The 20,256-nt window shown below is 40.8% G+C and overlaps 2 protein-coding genes and 1 long non-coding RNA gene across 4 annotated transcripts in view; 2 read left to right on the top strand and 1 right to left on the bottom strand.

Moving 5' to 3' along the window:
- The window catches only part of LOC145486813 (stAR-related lipid transfer protein 3-like), a 190,717-nt gene that overhangs the window by 14,863 nt on the left and 155,598 nt on the right, over positions 1-20,256 (bottom strand). The window lies entirely within an intron of this gene.
- Positions 667-1,723, top strand: LOC145486818 (uncharacterized). Its single transcript, XM_081465541.1, has one exon. It carries the CDS (start codon positions 763-765, stop codon positions 1,630-1,632), a length of 870 nt encoding a protein of 289 aa, XP_081321667.1. The 5' UTR covers positions 667-762; the 3' UTR covers positions 1,633-1,723.
- LOC145486822 (uncharacterized) lies at positions 13,157-20,243 on the top strand. 2 transcript variants are annotated; one of them, XR_014049337.1, is made up of 4 exons: positions 13,157-14,614; positions 16,739-16,811; positions 16,905-16,961; positions 20,167-20,243. It is a non-coding gene; the product is annotated as an uncharacterized LOC145486822 (long non-coding RNA). The 2 variants fall into 2 exon arrangements; XR_014049336.1 differs by having other exon boundaries at positions 13,157-14,670.

Here is a 20,256-nt window from a genome sequence, read left to right as displayed (position 1 = left end):
ATCCACTAGATATCTCTCTGGTTTCCTCGAGCGTTTTTGCAGTTTCCTGAATGTTTATTTAACTTATCTTAGCACACGAGCAATATCTCGATCTAAGTCGAGAATTTTGCAGCTGAAAAGAGCATTTTCGTATTCTCGGTATTGGACTGGAACTAGCTTGCAACTGAGGCTAATGCGGGGAGTCTTTTCAAATGACATTTCTCTCTTTTTAATGATATTCCGCCCCATGAGCCTCCATTGCAAGCTAGTTCCAGTCCAATACCGAGAATACAAATATGGTCTATTGTCATGTCCCACGTCGCAGAGGCACAACTGCCCATCTGTGATTTAGGTTATGCTTAAGGTGGCTCAAAACAGTTTCCAGCACTTTCCAAGACGTAGATTTTGATGGGTCATTATAACCACTCTGTATCGATTGACTTACAATCATGGTATCAAAAAACTGCCCAATCATCGCTGAACATGGTGGTGTTAATTTCATGGCACAATCGGCAACCATAGCAACAGTATGACCTGCTAAAAGCACCCGTAAATTTAGCTTTAAGCGCATAACTCAAAAATGTGCTGGGTTATAAGCGCTTAAACCAGACTTGTGGGTATTTTAAGGATGACCGCAACTTTTTTACCAATTATTGGGCATTTGTGTGATACCATTACCAGTCTCGTGAGCTTAAATGTGGAGTCCCCCAAGGTTCGGTCCTAGGGCCTATCCTGTACTTACTTTATACTGCACCACTGGCTGACATTCTACGGTACCACGAAATGCAATTTCACTTCTACGCTGACGATACTCAGTTATATATCTCTTTTTCAACAAACAACGACGTCGAATTAACTAATGCAGTTGGAAAAATTAAGGAATGTTTGTCTGATCTTGACAAGTGGATGTCTCTTAACAAGCTAAAACTGAATAAGGACAAGACGGAACTTCTTTATCTATACTCAAAACACAACCCGCAGCAGTCTCTACCACCAATCCGTTTTGGTCAAGACATAATTCAGCCATCTCAATTTGCTAGAAACATCGGTGTGATATTTGACAGTACCATGACTATGCTTCCGCATATCAGTTCTATTTGTAAATCAGCCTCTTATCATCTGCGCAACATCTCCCGGATAAGGAAATTCTTATCTACGAAAACCACCGAGATCCTGGTCCATGCTTTTGTGTCTTCCAAACTCGACCACTGCAACTCTCTTTTGTACAATGTACCGAAGTGTGCTTTAAAAAAGCTCCAGTCTGTTCAGAACGCCGCTGCCCGACTTATCACCTGTTCCCGAAAGTACGACCACATCACTCCAATACTGAAAGAATTACACTGGCTTCCTATTTCTGAACGCATTAAATTCAAGATTATGTTACTTACCTTTAAGGCTCTTCATCAACAATCTCCTGTCTACATTCAAGATCTAGTAGCGTACTACCAACCTTCCAGAATCCTCCGATCATCACACACATTACTTCTTAACCCCACAAATTTTCACCTGAAGACATATGGTTCTCGAGCTTTTGCTGTTTCCGCTCCTGAACTCTGGAACAGTCTACCTGTTTCTATCCGCTCATGTGACAATCTAAGTTCTTTTAAATCTAAACTCAAAACTCATCTTTTTAAGAAAACTTATTATTCTTAGCGATTTTTACTTTCTATTACTTTCTTAAATGCACATTTTTAATTATTAAGATTAGTACAGATCATTTTGGCGAATTGTACAGCGCCTAGAGCAGGCACGGATAGGCGCTATATAAATATTTATTTATTATTTATTATTATTACTGTAGCATCACTTGTTAAAGAGTGGTTGCATTCATCTTTTAAAGTATAGCTGTTACAAAAGAACTGGAAACTGTTACCAGCCTCCTTAAGTCATTGCTATCAAGGAAAGTAGCGATCGTACCTGCTGTTGAAACACTTTACTTTAATTCAAAATCAGAAATAGATACTGAGCTAGTTTTTTGTTTGTTTTCGAACTGTTGGTCATACTTTAAAATGAGCTTGAAAGTGTAAACAAAAAAACAACTAATAACATGTATGATTACTCCTAAAGTAAGGATTTACTCTTCACAGTATTGTCAGTATTATTTGAAAGTTTCATATTCCACTCTTTTTTTAGTGTAGTGTTGAGATCATTACTATAAATTATTGCTTGTTGAGTGAAGTCTTTATTACACTACTAGGCCTTTTGAAGGGAATAGGCTATTTCTGAGTTTCCTTGTGCCTTTGTTTCAAAGCGAGTCTTCGTGCAAAACCTTTGTTATGAAAATATTTGATTTGCATGAAAATGAACCTGCTCAGGCGAAACTAATTTTCATATGAATGGTTTCGCACGTAGACTCGTTTTGACATGGAGGCAAAACGCAATTCGGAAATGAACTTTTAGCATGGGACGCCCTTGTTGAACGAAAGAGGGAGGGGAGGGTGGGTGATTAACGCTCACACAATGAACCAAGATCTTGAAATCCATACCAGTTTATTCTACCCTGCTCTCGAACCGAAGGTTAGGAATCAGCTAAATATTTTCACAAGGATTTCGTTGTAGTACAGAAACTTACAGGAAGCCACAAAGCTTCTTAGATCACAGGAAACCCAAGACAGCGTTAAGAACTTAACGAGTGAATTTTGTGCGATAAAACCATTTAAAAATATTGTGGAGGACTCGGAAAAATAAAAATGCATTAGAACCTCGTTAATGCGGACGCCGAGGCGGTGACCATATAAAGCGTCCATATTGTCAACAGTATCCATGCAAATTTAATTTAAGGGTTACGCATTTTATTCGTTAAACGTCTGAACAACGGGAACAGTGGCAACGCCTCTGCATTGTCCACTGAAGTAAACCTTTAAAGGCATGAAGTAGCGGCTTTGTCCATCGCCACTAAAATATATTGTGGCACAACTCATTACTTGCTTGTTATTGACGGCAGAACTGAACAGCTCATCATAAAAACAAACCCTCGGGAAGCCCTATCCTATTAAGCCCAATCCTAAAATGTTTCGATTCCCACCACCCTCTCTAGATCTCCTATGAAATTTAGTCGGTCGGTCAGTAAATTATCTTCTTCAAGGTAGGTTTTTTACGACGTCGTTACGAGGCTAGGGCTGATTTAGATGTCAGAGTCAGTTGAAGATGTATTTTAAGCGTATTAACCCTGCATCACACGAAGCGGAAGCGGACAGTAAATCAAAACCCCCCTTTTTTTAACTTTTTGAAAAAAGAAATTGGTCTTTCACGCGATGGGAAACGAGTCACTTTATGACCTTACCGCTTAAAATACATCAAATCCGGACTAGTGGTTTCAAATCAACAAATTATACTGGCCGTATAATAATGTACCGCTGAAATAGAGACATCAACATCCCCCTGACCGGGCATACCCCGGGAATTTAACTAATTGATGTGCCCAGGAAAGTGAGCGTTTTCACGGTCAGTGCTTGTTATTACGGGTGGGGAGTTTGACACCATTTGGAAGCGGTAGAGGGAATGAAATTTATTTAAGTTACCTTGAAATAATGGTGAACATAAAACGACAACACTGTTCTATGCGACGTTAAAAGCTAGAAGGGCCTTCAGAAACATGTATGCAGTGTTTAGCCACTTTTATATTTTATTGGTAGAATTCTACTAGTATACTAATGCAACGCTGTAATCTGATTGGCTGAGCCATTGAACACTATCAGCCATTAGTGTGCAGTGGCTAGGGGTCGTCTAGCAAATGGCGACGTCTTTTTCGTTTTTCCAAAGTTTTGGAAGAAAATTTTGATGCAAATGCATAAATTCTTGAGAAGTCTAAACGAAGGACATTTACGGTTTCTTGACTTTTAAGGTGGCCGAACACAGTTTTCGCGCGCGCTTTTGCTGATGCAAAACATGCCTTCAATAGAGCGATCATTTTATTTACTCAACACCCGCACTATATGCGCTATTTTTCTCCATTATTGAACGCAGTGTACTGATGCCTTTAGTCTTTTATTACAAAGCTATGTACTCTGTCATTAATTGAGGCTCGTTTGATATATGAATAACGGTATGAAAGCTCCAGCAATTAAGATTTTACACTACTCTTGATATTTAAAAATTCTTTGAAATTACACTGGAATAAAGGCTCCCGCAGTTTGAGGGAATTTTCAAATATCACTTGTAGTGTAAATCCCTAATTGCACTCGAATTCATACGATTTCCTGCACTAATTCACTTCTGAGGACACACAAGAGACAAGCTAACTTGAGCAAGGTCTCCCACAAAGAAGAGAACATTGGCTAAAGACCCGGGGGAAGTAATCCCAGAAAAATTGGGTGGGGCTGTGCGCACCGCTTCGCACAACCCTTACCCAATTTAAGACCAAAATCTCCGATTTTCTCTGCCCTATTTATGACCTAACCAAAAATTCGATGCCCTATTTAAGACCTAAACCTCAAATCAATACCCCTTTTTAGACCTGCCTTATAATTAGTTCCCTAGCTCAGGCCTAATTGTCTACCTAATTCAAGATTAGAGTGCAAAACCCAGACCCTATTTGTGACCAAAATGGCCAAAATCTACACCCTATTACGACCAAACTGGCTAAAATACCATACCCTTTGGGGCCGCACATACCTATATGGGTCATATAAGGGAGTATCCCCCCGGGACTAAAGGCCCCCGACTATGCATTGTTGTTGTCTTCATCAGTTTCTCAGGTTTCTTTTTAAGACGGGTTGGTTGGTGAATGATGATCTGATACTACTGACGACGACAGGAGAGCATGTGCTTGGGTAGCTTCTACAGCTATACAGATCTAATGCTTTCAAGGTTGCACGAGCCTGGTTGTGACACATTTGTAGTGTCAGTTAATAATGACTACTGGGCTGGATATCACTCTGTCCCGGGGGGGGGGGGAGGGTACTTCCTTGTAATGGCCAGTAAGAATGTGCCGCTGGATGGGCCAGTAACATTTTCACGACTAGATTGGCGATTAAGGCGTTCCATTTTAAATTCACTTACTAAAATGACGCGGCACATTTCCAGCACGACTGTCCCCTTGAAAATCTAAAGAGGTTCATTTTAGGGTAACCTTTTAATCTCCTGTTCCTTTCGTTTCGTAATGACTCCGGCCTCTATAAACTCCTCCCATTATAAAATGATACACCCTCCCGAATCCCGCGATCTACCTTAGTTAAAAACAAGGAAGATTCATTAAAACCATATTGTGACGATAGATGGGTCTAAAATAGCCTGCATACTAGGCTATAACAGGCAGATTATCTTAGCAATAATTCTCATTGTAATTTCTGGCATGCGCAATGTTGTACTACCACTTAACGGGTCGTTCATGATTGCTAAGTTCCCAGGCACAGATATCAACCTACTTTGTACAGCTTCAAACGATAGACCCACCTTACTCACCATCAAAGTTCTTGGATATGTAAAGAAGATTAGCAGTGATCGTCCTACTGACACTAGACGAGTATGAATACTGCCAATGGTGTAACATAAAGGTTATGCAAAGGATCTAGCAATTTGGACAGCAATGGCTGATATTAGATTTAACCCTCGCAATAAAGCTCAGTGGCAAGCTCTCGGGTGTGTTCTAGTTAACCTGCATCAATATTTACCTCGCTGTTCAGTTATAACACTCATTAGCTCTAACAACACTTTATTTTATTGTCAAAGTGCACTTGAAGAGAAAACAGTTTATATAAAATTACGTCTCTATTAAAATTTCGTTAGAATCTAAATGGCATGAAACTTGACAAATCATTAAAAAGGGTTACATAGTTTCGTAATTGCATGTTATTGCTTGTAAAATGGTAACAACCAAATAAAACCAACGTTTATTGCATCTAAACAGGTTATGATAGAGACCTCAGAAACATGTTATTGCCTAGGACTTCTCACTATCACCAAGAGCTGGCGTTCCGTATTTGAAAACTAATAAATCATTAATATGAACTCAAAGTATAATTATTTCTGTAGCATTATCAAGTTTCCCTTGAGGAAAAAAGATTTCACATTTATTTGTCCAAATTCACGAAACCACCATTGAGTCTTTGGCTTTTCTGATTGAGGCTGCGAAAGCGCGCTAATTAAAACCTGCGATCGCCGATTGGAAAAACAAGGTCAACAACAAGTAAATATTAACGTGAAATTGTATTAACACCTGCCGTTCCGTACACAATGCGGCAGTAAAATCTTCCTTTCCACGTGTTTCTCTGTTTTAATTGCAACACAAACACGTTCCTACGTTTAAATTCTACGCGACGCGTTTTGACCAAGACAAGGTTGAATCTCTATCAAAGTCAACAACCTTCAAATTTTTTTTACAAAGACTTGCTAAGAACTATTCTTGAGATCGGGGGTGCTTACGATTTAACCAAACATCCGGAAATATCACTTGAAATTCTAATTGAACAGTAAGAAATCTGTTCGGAAATTGTCGACTACCTCCAGAGGTAGTCCTCTTTTTCCGTTTGGAACGTAACGGCGGAAATTTCCTTCACGTTTGCTTCATTTTCCAGTTTCCAGTCTCTCAGCAACCGAAAACAATAACAGGAAATCGAATTGCAAATGGTAAGCGCCATCTCGTTTGGTTGGTTTGTTGATCTTGAAAAAACCCATAATTCAACAGTCATCCCAACTGGTTTATTCTGACAAATATAAACATTGTAACTCTCCATGAGAACAGCACTATTATTTTGTTACTGCACAGCGGATTCTTTCCAGGATAGACCTAGCTAGTTCCGGGGCCTCGTGAGCAATCTCCACCGAGTATACATCATTGGGAATCAGGGGATAGCTAACTTGGTCCGGATAGCGCATGCGTGTTGAATCCACCACTTGATGCTCCAGCTGGTTCGCGAGGTCCGTCAGATCGGAGTCTCCAAGCCGTAAGGCGTTGCGCATAAGATTGTGAACATTAGTTTTGAACGCATCTTCCGCGTATTGGGCGGCCTTAAGCGCCTTCTCTGCAATCTGAAAGACAGAGAAAGTCGTGACTACTTACATGTACAATTATTTAGGGTCTGTAGGCAGTAAATCATATCGAAACAACTGAGTAGCTGTAAAGGGCTATGAATTGCAAACAACGCGGCAAAGCCACTGAATATATATATACCTCTCAATTATCTCTTCTCCTCGGTCCTTACTGTAAGTTACGGACCGAGTTTTTTCCCCTTCGATTCATGGCCTAAGCGCGAAGCGCGCTGACCATAACTCGACGAGGAAAACACGAGGATCCGTAACTTACAGTACGGACCGAGAAGACGAGGTAAATAAGATATTTATTGTATCCCTCCTCTGTGCGACCCTCTGTGCCTGACGGGTTCGGGAACGATGTCTGTTCACGCGGAACGGCTTCAAATTCCAAAGCAAAACGAGTCAATTTAAAATCGTTGTTAAGTCGTCAGCACGTTTTAATACATAACTTAAAGTAAAAGACAGTTTTAAACTTCTACTTGCCAAAAAAGTTAAGAACACTTGGCGATCAATCACGAAACATTTTAGCAACAGAAACAGCTTTAAATTTTAGCGGTAATTAACCAATCACAGCGCGCGTACTAACTGAGAGATATAATAAGACACATTAAATATTTCAACAGCGGGATAAAGATTTTGAGACGTGACAGATCGTCGTAGTTAGGTAAGTTACTTGGCCAGTTATGAAAGTGAAGCCTGAAAAAAGGAATCAGTACTTGGTGCCGACATGCAAGTGAATATGAAGCATCAAGTATGAATTCTTTTCAGGCTTCATTTTCGTAACTGCCAAGGCTGGGTCCATAACTGCAATGATATCTCGTGTCGTTAAAACTTGCGCAAAGTAGTAACGGCCAATGAGACAAGTTTTCACTTCTCGCCAAGGCACAGGAAAATAAAACAAAAGGAAATAAACTTAAGCTGAGGAAAGAGCAAATCTATATTTTTGTTTTGTTTTAAATATTTCCCAGGCTTTCCTATGATAACAAAGTAGTTATATCTCACGCGTGCAAATTTTGTCTGGAAAATATGCTCTCGGAACGCGCAAAATTGTAGCCCGCTGTGCAAAACGTAATGTGTTTGGCTGGCTGTACAACCTATCAAATGTTTCCTCTCTCAGTGAAGCGGTGATTTGACAATCACCGCTTCACTGAGCAGTTTAAATTAAATTAATGGAGTATACGAGATAATTACGGTTAATTTCACGTTGATAATTACCTTTCACTTGCCCATAAAAACTAAGGCTTATTTGCAGGACATTCGATAAGTGCAATACGGTTTGTAATGGTTTGTAATCAAACGAGTGCTCAATATCATAATCTGAGCAGTGCCACACCCATGTAGGTTTAGGTCTTTACGAACATAATATTATCATTCGATGCATTTTTTTTTTGTTCCGTTTCACTGGCCGAGAGCCCATCACGTGACCTGCAATTTACCGCTTACAAATAATGACCTTATGGTTAGTACTGTCTAAATGTGTCTTGCTGCAAGTAATATTCTGCTCCTGCGTAATAGGCCAATTCCGATATATTAAAATTCTAACTTGGCTCCGAGCCTTAGGGGAATAAAACAAAAGAAATCGCATCGAGTATGAGGGATGAATAATTAATTTCTTTTGTTTTACTCCCCTAAGCCTCGGAGCCAAGTTAGAATTTTAATATATCGAAATTGGCTTATTGTAAGCACGCTTTTGTGTGAAAAATGGCACATTGCTTCCTTGAGCTGAAAGAGAGTGGTTTAAATATGAAAACAAACTTGAAGATCGAATCATAAAACAATTATTGAACTCGATTATCGCAAAATATCTTTATTTGTCGGTGTCTCGCCGAACAATCATTTGCTTCAGCGTTCGGCTTTGGCAGTAATTGATCAGGATTTTGTTCAACCTCGGTGTTCAATGTTTGCAGAGATATATTACATTCTCCGTGGCTCTACTGAGTTAAAGAAACACGAGTGGAATTTTGGACTACCGAGAAACGCTGTGGGAACACGAGCCGCATATAAAAGTACGGCTTTAATTACAGGGTGTTTTCTAACTTCCAATTGTAACTTATGTCCCTACTGTAGAGCTTGTCGTTGTTTTGTCTTTTAACAGTTGGTTTTTTATTTTCGGCGAGGCTCTTTATGTCTTCAGATGACCGCAGAATTATTTTGTGTTGTTGGGATTGAAAACGTTTCATCAAGTCGGTTAAACTTGGATGCAAAAAAAGCAATTTTTGACAAATCACAAAAAATGAACAAGAAAGAATCCCCAAGACAAGAAACAAGCAATTTCCTTTGTCTAAAGGCTCGCAACATTATTAGAATTTTGACAAAACGCCGGTGAAATTATTTCCTAATTTCAATGGTCACCATTTGATTACCCATACTAATTTGTGTGCTCCTTCACTTGCACTCTAGCCTGTGTTAAAAGAAATAAGAGAGAGGCGGCATCCCCTTCCCGATTTTTTCTTTCGGGAAGGGCGACCACAACACGGGCTATTCGCACACTGGCTTTGTGCGCTCCGAACTCGGCTTTCGCAACGTTTGTGCAAGTCTGTACGTCCCAAGAATTTATTTCATAAGTCAGCGCCTTTTAGGCCAACCTAAATGTTGTTTACACTAACGGGAGCGCTATTTATTTCTGCGTGCTCAAGTTTTGTTTTCCTGAGTTGCTTGGCTCCTGTCCACCATTCACATGTTCAAAATCACGAAAAGTTTTAAATAGTTGACACTGAAAAGCCAGGTTATTTAGTTTGCCATTCTTTTATATTAGCTTATATCCATCGCATTGTTGGATGTTCTCGGTCTCACAGTTAAGCGGTAGAGTACAGGAATAAGGATGCTATCTTGCGTAGAGTACACACTCAGAAATTACTGGGAACACACATCATGAGCGACACCGTATATGGAGATGTTATGATTCCTGAAACAAGACGAGGGTTGTAGCTAGCTGTGCTCTCACCTGGAACCGGGAAGGCAAGAGAAGTCGCAGTTGACTAAAGATCGCGTGGAGGAGAACAGTTGAAGCTGAGCGTAAAAAGCTCGGCCTGGACTGACTAAAATGACGTGGAAGATCGTGGAACAGCGAGAGAAAGGCCGTGAAGGATGGAAGATGTTGAGGGACAGCCTTATGCTCCACTCACGGGAGTAAAGAGGTTGAGTGAGTATGTGTGTGAAGCAGATTCATCAACAAATTCTTAAGACAAATTCTAACGACAAATTCTTACGACAAATTCTTACAAAAAGTTCTTACGACAAATTCTTACGACAGATACTCGGAATCAGGTGGCCTGAAAAAAAATCTCCAAGAAAAACCTTTGGCAACAGAACGGCCAAGAACGATCCATCTTATCATCAAAAGGACGCGCTGGAGTTGGCATAACTTGAGCAACACCTAGGAGTGTAGCATCGCACGTCTTTAGATTGGAACGGACAAGGTGGAAGGAAACAAGGTTGACCCAAAAACAGGTGGTTGTGGCCTGTAGAGAGATTTAGATCAGGTAGGCTTGGGCTGGGGCGAAGTTAAGAAAAGGGCTAAGAAACTGTTTAGCTGACGAACTACAGTGGACGCCTGTGTCGCCGCTGGGACCAAGAAGAAGTCAACTCAATTGTCGACTAAACTTTGTCAACTAAGACACAGTCACCTACACGCGGCACAAAAATTAATGCTGAGGAGCTGAAAGATGTATGCCCCGTTTCAAAGAAAAATCTATTCTTCATAAAGGGCCCCGCCACCATTTGGCCAGGGGAGTTTGCCGAAGTATGCCCTTGAGCCTCGTTTTGATACCTGAAGTTTCCAAAAATATGCATGTAGGGCGCTATAGTGAACCTCAATCTTCACTGATGCCCGATGTGGACTTCACTTTACGCCACATTGCAAAATTGAAACACTTAATCGCCACCGACTTAACAAGCGCCTTATATCAAATACCTATCGCTCAGGACTCTATAAAGTACTGTGGCGTCGCAACACCGTTGAAAGGGGTCAGGGTTTATGTACGCTCAGCGATGGACATGCCTGGATCAGAAGGGTTCTCGAAGAGCTCATGTGCCGTGTTCTTGGTCAAATTCTACAAGACGGAGTAGTTGCCAAAATAGCAGACGACCTCTACTGTGGAAGAGACACCCTCTCGAGCTGCTGAAGAACTGGCAACAGGTCCTCCAGGCCCTTTACCAATGTGATTTACGTTTCTCCGCCCCTAAGACCATCATTAACCCTAAGTAGATAACAATACTTGGATGGATCTGGAGCTCTGGAACTCTACAGGCTAGCCTTAATCGCGTCGCTACCCTAGCTTCGTGTCCCGCACCAGAGACAGTAGGTCGCTTGCGTTTCTTCATCGGCGCCTACAAGGTCCTCGCTAGAGTAATCCTAAGTGTTCGACATTTCTGGCCCCACTTGACGTCACAGCAGCCAGTCGACTGTCCAGCAAAACCATTACATGATCCGATGACCTTAGAACCGCATTCCATGCAGCCCAACACGCTCTATCCACTAATCGCTCCATCACCCTCCCAAGACCTGATGATTTGCTTTGGATAGTGACCGATGAAGCAATTAGGAAACCCGGTATCGGTGCCACGTTATGGGTAAGGCGTAGAGGGCAGCTTCTGCTCGCCAGTTTCTTCAGCACGAAGCTCAGAGGTTCCAAGTTTCTTGGCTCGCATGTCAAGTAGAAGTTCTCTCCATTGCCGTTGCCACCAAACATTTCAGTCCCTACATCATCTAGTCCAACCACAACGCGTGCATCTTAACAGATAACAAACCATGTGTCCAAGCATTTGAGAAACTATGCCGTGGCGAATTTTCGACAAGCCCACGCGTTTCTACCTTTCTCTCAGTCGTAAGTCGTTTCCAAGCGTCGGTTAGACACGTCTCTGGCTGCGCCATTTTACTGTCCGACTTCGGCAGTCGAAATGCGCCCCCAAGTGTGCGCCTTTATACATCGTACTGAAGAATTCGTAGTTCGACAGGCTTCAATTCAAGACATTCCCAACGGCGACGTGATACTACCGTCCACCAGCGGTGCGTCTTGGTTGGCTATACAGTCCGAGCGCAAAGACCTCTGCCGCACGCATGCTCACCTTGCCCAAGGGACAAGACCATCAAAGAAGCTCACTAATGTAAAAGATGTGAAGAGATACTTAAATGTTGCGACAATCGCTAAGGATGGTTTATTAATTAGTAGTCAAACGTGACGAGCCCTTTGCTCCTTCGCGAGAGTGCATCGCTGTCCCTCATCAAGTTCTAGACGGCCTGTTAACAGCCTTACACATTAGGTTAAGCCACCCTTCAAGTCATCAACTTAAGCTGGTCACCAAACGATACCTCTTTGCCTTAGACAAGGATAAAGGAATAGACCGAGTAACTCAGAGTTTTGCCTGTTGCTCTGCTTTAAGCCACACTCCACGAGCTCGCGTTGAGCAGTCCTCACGCGAGCCGCCTGCTGCCGTCGGCGTCTCCTTTGGAGCCGACGTCCTTAAACGTTCCCGACAGCTTATTCTAGTCTTGAGAGAATGTGTAACATCTTACACCTCTACACTGGTACTTGAGGATGAACGCCATCATACGTTATGAGATGCCCTCATTGGCCTTTGCATTCAGTTACGCCATCTAGACGGCCCTCCCGCCATCATCCGAACAGACCCCGCTCCTGGATTCAAGGCCCTCATTAACGACCAGCACTGAGTTACAACGCCACAGAATCATTCTCGAAATAGGAAACCCCAAGAACCACAACAAAACCCCTGTGGCGGAAAAGGCTGTACAAGAGCTGGAGACACAATTACTTCGCCTAGAGCCTCTCGGTGCTGCAGTCACTGAAGTTACCCTGGCAATATCAACGGCCAACTTGAATTCTGGTACCCGTTCCCGCGGGTTGTCCCCTCGAGAAGTGTGGTCTCAGCGTGACCAGTTCTCCAATCGTCAACTCCCCTTGTCTGATCAAAATTTGATAACCAAGCAGCATGACAAAAGACTAGCCAATCATCCTCACAGTATGAAATCTAAAGCCCCTTTGGCTCATCCACGACCTTCCAGCAAACTTGACGTCGGTGACCTCGTATATATTTACTCTGACAGAAACAAATCAAAGGCAAGGGACAGTTATCTAGTGACAAGAGTTGAAGGCGACTTCTGCAATGGGAGGAAGTTCATCGGTTCGCAGCTACGCAGCACTTCCTACCGCGTAAGAAACTCAGAGTGTTCCGAGTACCTGAACTGTCAGAAAACCACTACCTGCGAACGCAAGACAATTCCTCTGCAGATGAAGAGGACCCGATCCAACCAGAACCCATTCCGCCCACTCCACCAGATATTTCGCAGGCGATCTCTTATCCAGCGGATCAAGATGTACCAGAGCCGGGAGAAAGTGACTTCGCTCCTGGTCCAAGCGTAAGCGACCCTGAGGATTGCCGCTTTGCCCAAGCTGAGGAAATGCCGTCTGTTTCCACCGAAGTCGTTCACCAGCCCAGACGTTCAATGTGCCTCCATGACCGTCGGCCCCCAGCACGCTAAGATGACTATATCACTGACTTTTAAATATACCTGATTTGACGAAAAGAGCGTAACGTGCACGGCTCCTGACATCACGAGAACTTGACTACTGTTTTGTTAGTTTGCAAATTGTCCTCGTCAGGAGACAGTCATTTACCCATGAAGGGACAGACACTAGTATGTTCATATTCTGTAGTTGGATATCTATTCATATGTTCATGTTTGTTAGTTTAAATTTAAACGACTGTTAGTCATTACTCAGCCCTTAAATTCACACGGGACAGTCGTTTTATGGCTTTTCATAGGTAGGAGAAAAGAGAAGTTACGCCAGTACCGGTCAGCGGTGCTTCGTTAGTTTCTCTTCGTGCGCTTGTTCTTCTCGGTTGTGTTTCATTCTAGTCCCCAAAACGTCCGTTTTCCTTTGGTCACGTGGTCGGCGAAACGGAGGGCTCTGGTGGCAGCAATTACCGGATGTCCGTAAATCACGGACATCCGATGCTCAGAAACTAATCCTGAGGGAGAGGAAAGAGGAATAGAGTTTATTATATGGCTAGCTCGGCTAGCGGGCAAGATGAATCAAATCCTGCGCTGTGATTGGCTACCCGAGCGGGCAAGATGGAGCCATCTTGCGCGCTCGGGACTACCCGCCGTGTCCCGCAAGAAAAATTTCCTCGAAAGCCATAAAATAAATACTTTATTGACCAAGCTTGTTCGGTCAAGATGGCTGGATATTGGCCTCAGTCTTTTTTTGCGAGTTTATGGACCTCGACTCCGTCTCGGTCCATAAACTTGCAAAAAAAGAACTTGGCCAATATCCAGCCATCTCGACCTCACACTTGGTCAATAACCCATATGTATCCTTCAGGTAAACAAATCGAAGAAGTGTTGACATGTGTTTTCACTTCGCTGAAGATAGGTGATTTAGAGTTAAAAAGAGAATACAAAGCGGCCTTGAATGCAGTCGCCACTTCAAACACGATTGCAAGTTTGTCTAATTAACGTTTTACCAACGGGTTTCGTTGTGCAATTTGTGGTGGACCGTGGATTCTATCCTCACCCGCCTCGTTTTCATGCTCTCATACCGAGGCTTATCCGAGGGGTCCGCCATTTATGAATTCGGTGTATGGTTGTGCTTCTGTTCACGCGTGTGAACTTTTCATTCATTTGAATGATATCACTGCATTGGTGAGTTAAAGCGGAAGGGACTGGTATTTCCAGATATTTCATCGTCTATACTGAAGGTATATTATGTCAGAGTGTATCGTCATTGTCATTGCATTTCGTTGCGCAACTCATCCATGATTGAAGTTTTTTCGCTTATATTTTGCCTGCACGATTCAATCTATTTAAGCTTACGTTCTAGTTGCGATTGTGTTTTATCGTTAATCATAACAATTACAATTTCCTCAAATGTGATTGGTGCATAAACTGCTGTATTTTGCTCTAATTAATCTGTAAAGTTGTAATGGGACATTCCATTTTTTATCCACACCCCCCTATGGAAGGGCAGATTCCCACACCCTAGTTTTTTGTTGTCAGAACCTTTGAAGTGTGCATCCAAGGGGTTCAAAATTTTGTCGGCTTCCTTAAAAAAATATTCCAACAGGCCCTGTGTCAGAGGGTGCCTACCAGATGGGGTGTGGGGATAAAAAATGGAATGTCCCAATTGGACAGTGTAATTGGACAGTTGACTGTAAAACGGACACCTGTAATCGGACAGTTACGTGAACTAAATCCACCAGTCACAACATTGATTACAATCAGTGTAGTAACCAATTCAAAAGACTGACTTTTGGAGGTTTAGTCTGTGGTGACTGTTTTGAAAGAGACTTGACAGCCATTTTGCAAGCTGTTCTCCATATTATATAATTATGATATTTAAAAATGACTATTAAAAGCTCTTTTTCAAATGAAATTTTTACTTTTGTGAGAAATTGTAATTGTTATGATTTATTGGTAACAGGACATCGTGTCATCTAATTTGGTCTGTAATCATACTCGTGATAAACAAATCGGACTCCCACTTTGTGGTCGTCCGATTTTGTTAATTACTTGTATGATTGCAGACCAAATTGGACTCCACTCAGTCCTATTACCATCATTAATCATACTCATGACATAACAACTCGGACTCCCGCTTCGCGATCATCTGATTTTGTTAATCACTCCTATGATTACAGACCAAATTGGACTCTACTCAGTCCTATTACCATTATAAATCGTTAGCCCGGTATTCAAGATACTTCCTTTGCCCACCTTAATTTAAATGAAGTCATTTTGGATCCTTCCGAGTTTTGTTGCTTTGATAAGTTTAACTGTTTATAGCGGCGCTTGTCCACCTCTAGCTGGACCGCACAAAATCCACAGATAAACACAACTATTTTGCACCAAACTTCTTTAGGAACGTCTTCTTTATTGTTGTATCGTATCGTGAAACTAAAAACAATTGATTTACAAAATTAGGGACAAGAAAGTAGCTTAAGAAATATTCCAGGTAAATCAGACTTACATTATTGCCGGATCTGGCGAGAGTTGACATCAATAGAACCTTTCCTTCCTTCGATATGACAAAACAGGCAATAGGACGTAATTTCTTTTCCTTCAGAGCACGAGTGCTTGCGAAAACTGATCAAAGGTCTTTTTTACCTAAATTATATTGAATTACACAATAGATGTCTAGCGCAACGTGTGTTCTGTATGGAAACGTGAGACAACTTAAGAGCGCGTGACGAGCCACCTAGTGTGACTTTAAAGATTAAACTAAATCAAATAAGGGATTTAAACTCATGCTATAGGGGCACTTGCACTGTTTATTAAGCTTATCATACACATGAGCTTAGCCTTATAATTTTTTAAGCAAAGAACGGCTTTCCTCATTTACCTATTGAATAGTATCTTATGACCATTAACCTTAGGCTTGTATTGTTTAATTTACAGTATTGTTCAACTCAAGCTGCGATCCACATGTTTTCGGTGTGCTTATGGTGAATTTCAATTTACTTATGTTATGATTGAGAAGAAAATCATTAAATCTTAATTTGCACTGCAATGGAAATTAACATGCAGTTGCATTCACAGTTTTCTCAGTAATATTGGAGCGGTTTTCAACTGAGTGTCGTAAAACCAAAATCAAACCAATTACATGTACCTACCAATTAGAGTGTCTCTATTACTGTGTCTCCTAGGGGAGCGGGGAATAGGGATGTGGACACAGTCTTTAAATATTATTTAACTATATATTATTTGTAATCAAGTTGCAACCTTTCATTAATTTGATTTTTTTCCTGAACCAAATAAACTCTGTTATAGGGGATAAAGAGGACATACAGAAAATGAATGGAACATGGGCAGATCCAAAGATACATGTACATGTGCATAACATGTAAGTTAATAACTGAAATCCCAGTTATTCATATAGAATTAAGCAAAATGCTATTTGTCAGCCGTGAGAAAAACTGACAGCCATCAAATTCAGATTTCAGAGACGCTTATCAAGAGAAAAATGTGTGGCAATTAAACTGGATCATGAGAGGTCAGTGGAGAAATAAGATTTTTTCTCGTATAGTTATATGGTATAGAATTCAACTGTTTGTCATTACATACAAGGCTTCACTATTACTGCACTGTGCTGTTAATACCGATGGAAATTATTTAAAGGTATGTTTTCATTGGCGGATCCAGACCTTGAGCTAAGGTTGTAGGGGGGAGGGCAGTTTTGTTTTGCTTGCCCTGCCAGCTTTTCTTCCTTCTGTGATTCCTTCTTTTTTTACCCAAAATAAGGGGGGACCCCGGGCCCCCTGGGCTCCTCCCCTAGATCGGCCACTGTGTTTTGAGTGGCATCACGAGTTCAACTTCATGCTGACAACAGGCTGAAAGCATTCTTAAAAACTAATCAGTGAATATCCCAATTATCTAAGCATTGCACAGTACAATTCATGTACCAAGTCATATTTCAATTTGTACTACATGCATAGACTGGTACTATGACGAAAATTGCATCTCTCGTATCTAAGCCATTTTAAAACATAAACAAGTAGTCTGTATGAAAAGAAAAATGCCATTTGCTATTTTCAAATGTGTCTTTTTGTTCCTGAGGTATTTAAGTTTTTAAAATATGCAAATTAGCCAAATGATGACTTCATACACTCAACCAAATTTTGATCAAATATGATGAAGAAAGATATCTCAGCCAACTTGTTTCTGAAATGTTTGATTCTTTGCAGTAAGACTCTACTAAATGTGCTCCACAATACGAGCTTAACAGTTTTGTTACCATGGCAAGATACTGGGTGCCAGACCTCCCCAATATTAAAGGCTTTTCTGGCCACCTTTGGTGATCCGTTTTGATATTTGCTAATGGTGTCTCATATGCATGTTCCAGCAAACATATAAATATGTTAGCACAAGTTCATGGCCTCGTTTAATGTTTTTCAAGCTCAAAATCACTAACATATTGAAATCAAGTGGGTGGGGACTGGAAAAGAGTGAGTTGCCATGGGAACAGAATTTTTTATAGTTGTAGGTGTGTTTCCTGTAGAACTATTAGCCTACCAAATTTCAATGAATTCTGCTGCAAATTGACCGAGATGGCTCTATTTATGTACTTAACATAATATTGGGTTGAGTGTATGACATCATCAGTCATCTCATTTGCATATTTTACACATTTTTCAAACTTAAATATCTCCAGAACTAATGCAGATATTTGAAAACGGTAAATGGCGTTTTTATTCTTTCATGGAATTCTATGTGATACACCTAAAATATCAAGGGGTAAAAATTTTATGATAGTACCACCTTAATAGTTTAAGCATCTTACATGTTGCAGTTACAAATACATGTATATATAACTGCCAACTGTCATACCTTAAGCATGAGTCTCATGCCCGGGGGTTGAAAACTTTAATCTTATGCCTTCGTGTACTTAGACCAATTTCTTACTCCTAAATGTAGCTGTAAAATTGGAGCTTCCATACATGTACATGTATTACAGCATTAACGGTGACCACCTCAGTTTCAAAATCGTATGAACTTGATTGTCAAAGAAAAAGTACTGGCAATACCTGCCAACTCACATGCACTACAATGTATGCATATATGTCATATATTACCTGCAGATTGAAAACGTTATCACACATGTACAGGGCAATTTCCCACACTTGATTTCCAATTCCCGCTACTTGTTCAGTAACCATTAACATGAAAACTTGAACTCAATTTCTACCCAAAATAGTCTAGTGAAAAGTGCTAAATGTTATGTTTGAGTCCTACATGTAGGTAACAAGCTACATGTATGCATAATCTCAGCAAGATGGTGACAAGATTTGGTGCTTAATCAAACTGCCACTTTGGGCAACCTTTGAAATTCATTGGAATGCCTTTGGAAATTTTCAGCAATGTTTAGAATGCATCACAATGTCTTCAGTAATGTCCAGAAGTCATCACAATTTTTTTTGAAATTTGGGTAATGTGGGTATGATCAAAATCACCCACATTGGACTTAGAAAAATTGGCAGGTACATCTTTGGAATATCCTTGAAGTTCTTCAGTTGCCTTAGTTTGAACAAATATGTTCAGATCGTTTTCAAAAATCCTGGAACTCCCAGGATAAAAATCTCAGCATGTGACTTACAAAAAGTTGGCAGGTATATCATTGGTTTACAGTATGTGCAAGAGTGTACACATAAAATTTGTAAGCATGTAAATTCCTGTTTTTTTGTCCTTTTTTTTCCTAATTTTTTTAGTGAAGACTGCATACAGTTTTCCAAGCTTTTTATCCTTTTCAAGTAGTTGCAACTTTGAGGCTAAACCTACAAAATGTATAAAATTAACATTAATAAAGCATCTTATTATTGCACATGTAACTTCATACATGAATCTCAAATAATGACGTTAGTTTTGTTTGTTTAGCTCATTGTACTGAATGAAGCATGAGAAGCTCTGACTTACTGACCTTATCAGAGAACAATTTGAAATTCTTGAGCATATTACATGAATGTGCCCATACTACAGTTGCAGCTACATGTAGGTACCAGTAATCACAAGTAACTTACCACAATTTGTTAAAGATTGTTGTTGTTGTAGTCCTTAACTTGCTAAATCATTTAATTAGACCCTATTGTTTGTATCCCGGCAACATACTTTATTGGTGAGAACGGTTTGCCACTGGAAGTTGTAGGTGGGAGCGTTTCAGTTAACAAGGCTCTTCAAAAGATTAAAACACAGGAAAATAATACTTCGTGACTGCCATCATAGAGGCCTCACCAACTGAATCAAAATAGATTGAATTTAAGTTTCTGAGACCTACATGTCAGCACTTTTTTGGTGCCAATTATCACTCTTGGCAGTGGCTCACTGCTGCTCAAGCCTCTCCCAGTTTCTTTTAGCATGATTGCTGAAGAAACATAAAGTATTGCAGCTGTTCCTGCTGTATGGGAATATTTTGTTAGATTTCTCTGGCTAACAATTTGCCAGTTCCAATATTTCTACTCCTTGCATTGATTGAAGTGCATATGGATTACATCACTGTGAGATTAAAGTTAGTGTTTTACCCAATAGCACAGTACAATGACCCCAGCCAGGAGGTAAAATGATGTAATCAGGACTCCAGTGAATGAAACCATTAGGCCATTAGGTGCAGAGACCAAATACATGTACAGTGCAAACTTCCAGTGTCATCTAGCTTGGCAGCTTCATGTTTCCCTTGCCTTATATTTGAACCACTGATTCCATTTCAGACTCACCGGAATTCAACTACAAAGAATGTTACAGTAACTGCTGCAGCCAGCACGTTGCCACAAATTAGTGAAGCATCAACTTCCACCCAG

This window comes from Orbicella franksi, chromosome 5 (genome assembly GCF_964199315.1).
Source record: "Orbicella franksi chromosome 5, jaOrbFran1.1, whole genome shotgun sequence".
In the NCBI taxonomy this organism is placed as follows: domain Eukaryota; kingdom Metazoa; phylum Cnidaria; class Anthozoa; order Scleractinia; family Merulinidae; genus Orbicella; species Orbicella franksi.
Note: the sequence above shows the minus strand (reverse complement) of the source record. Positions and strands in the feature narration are given on the sequence as shown.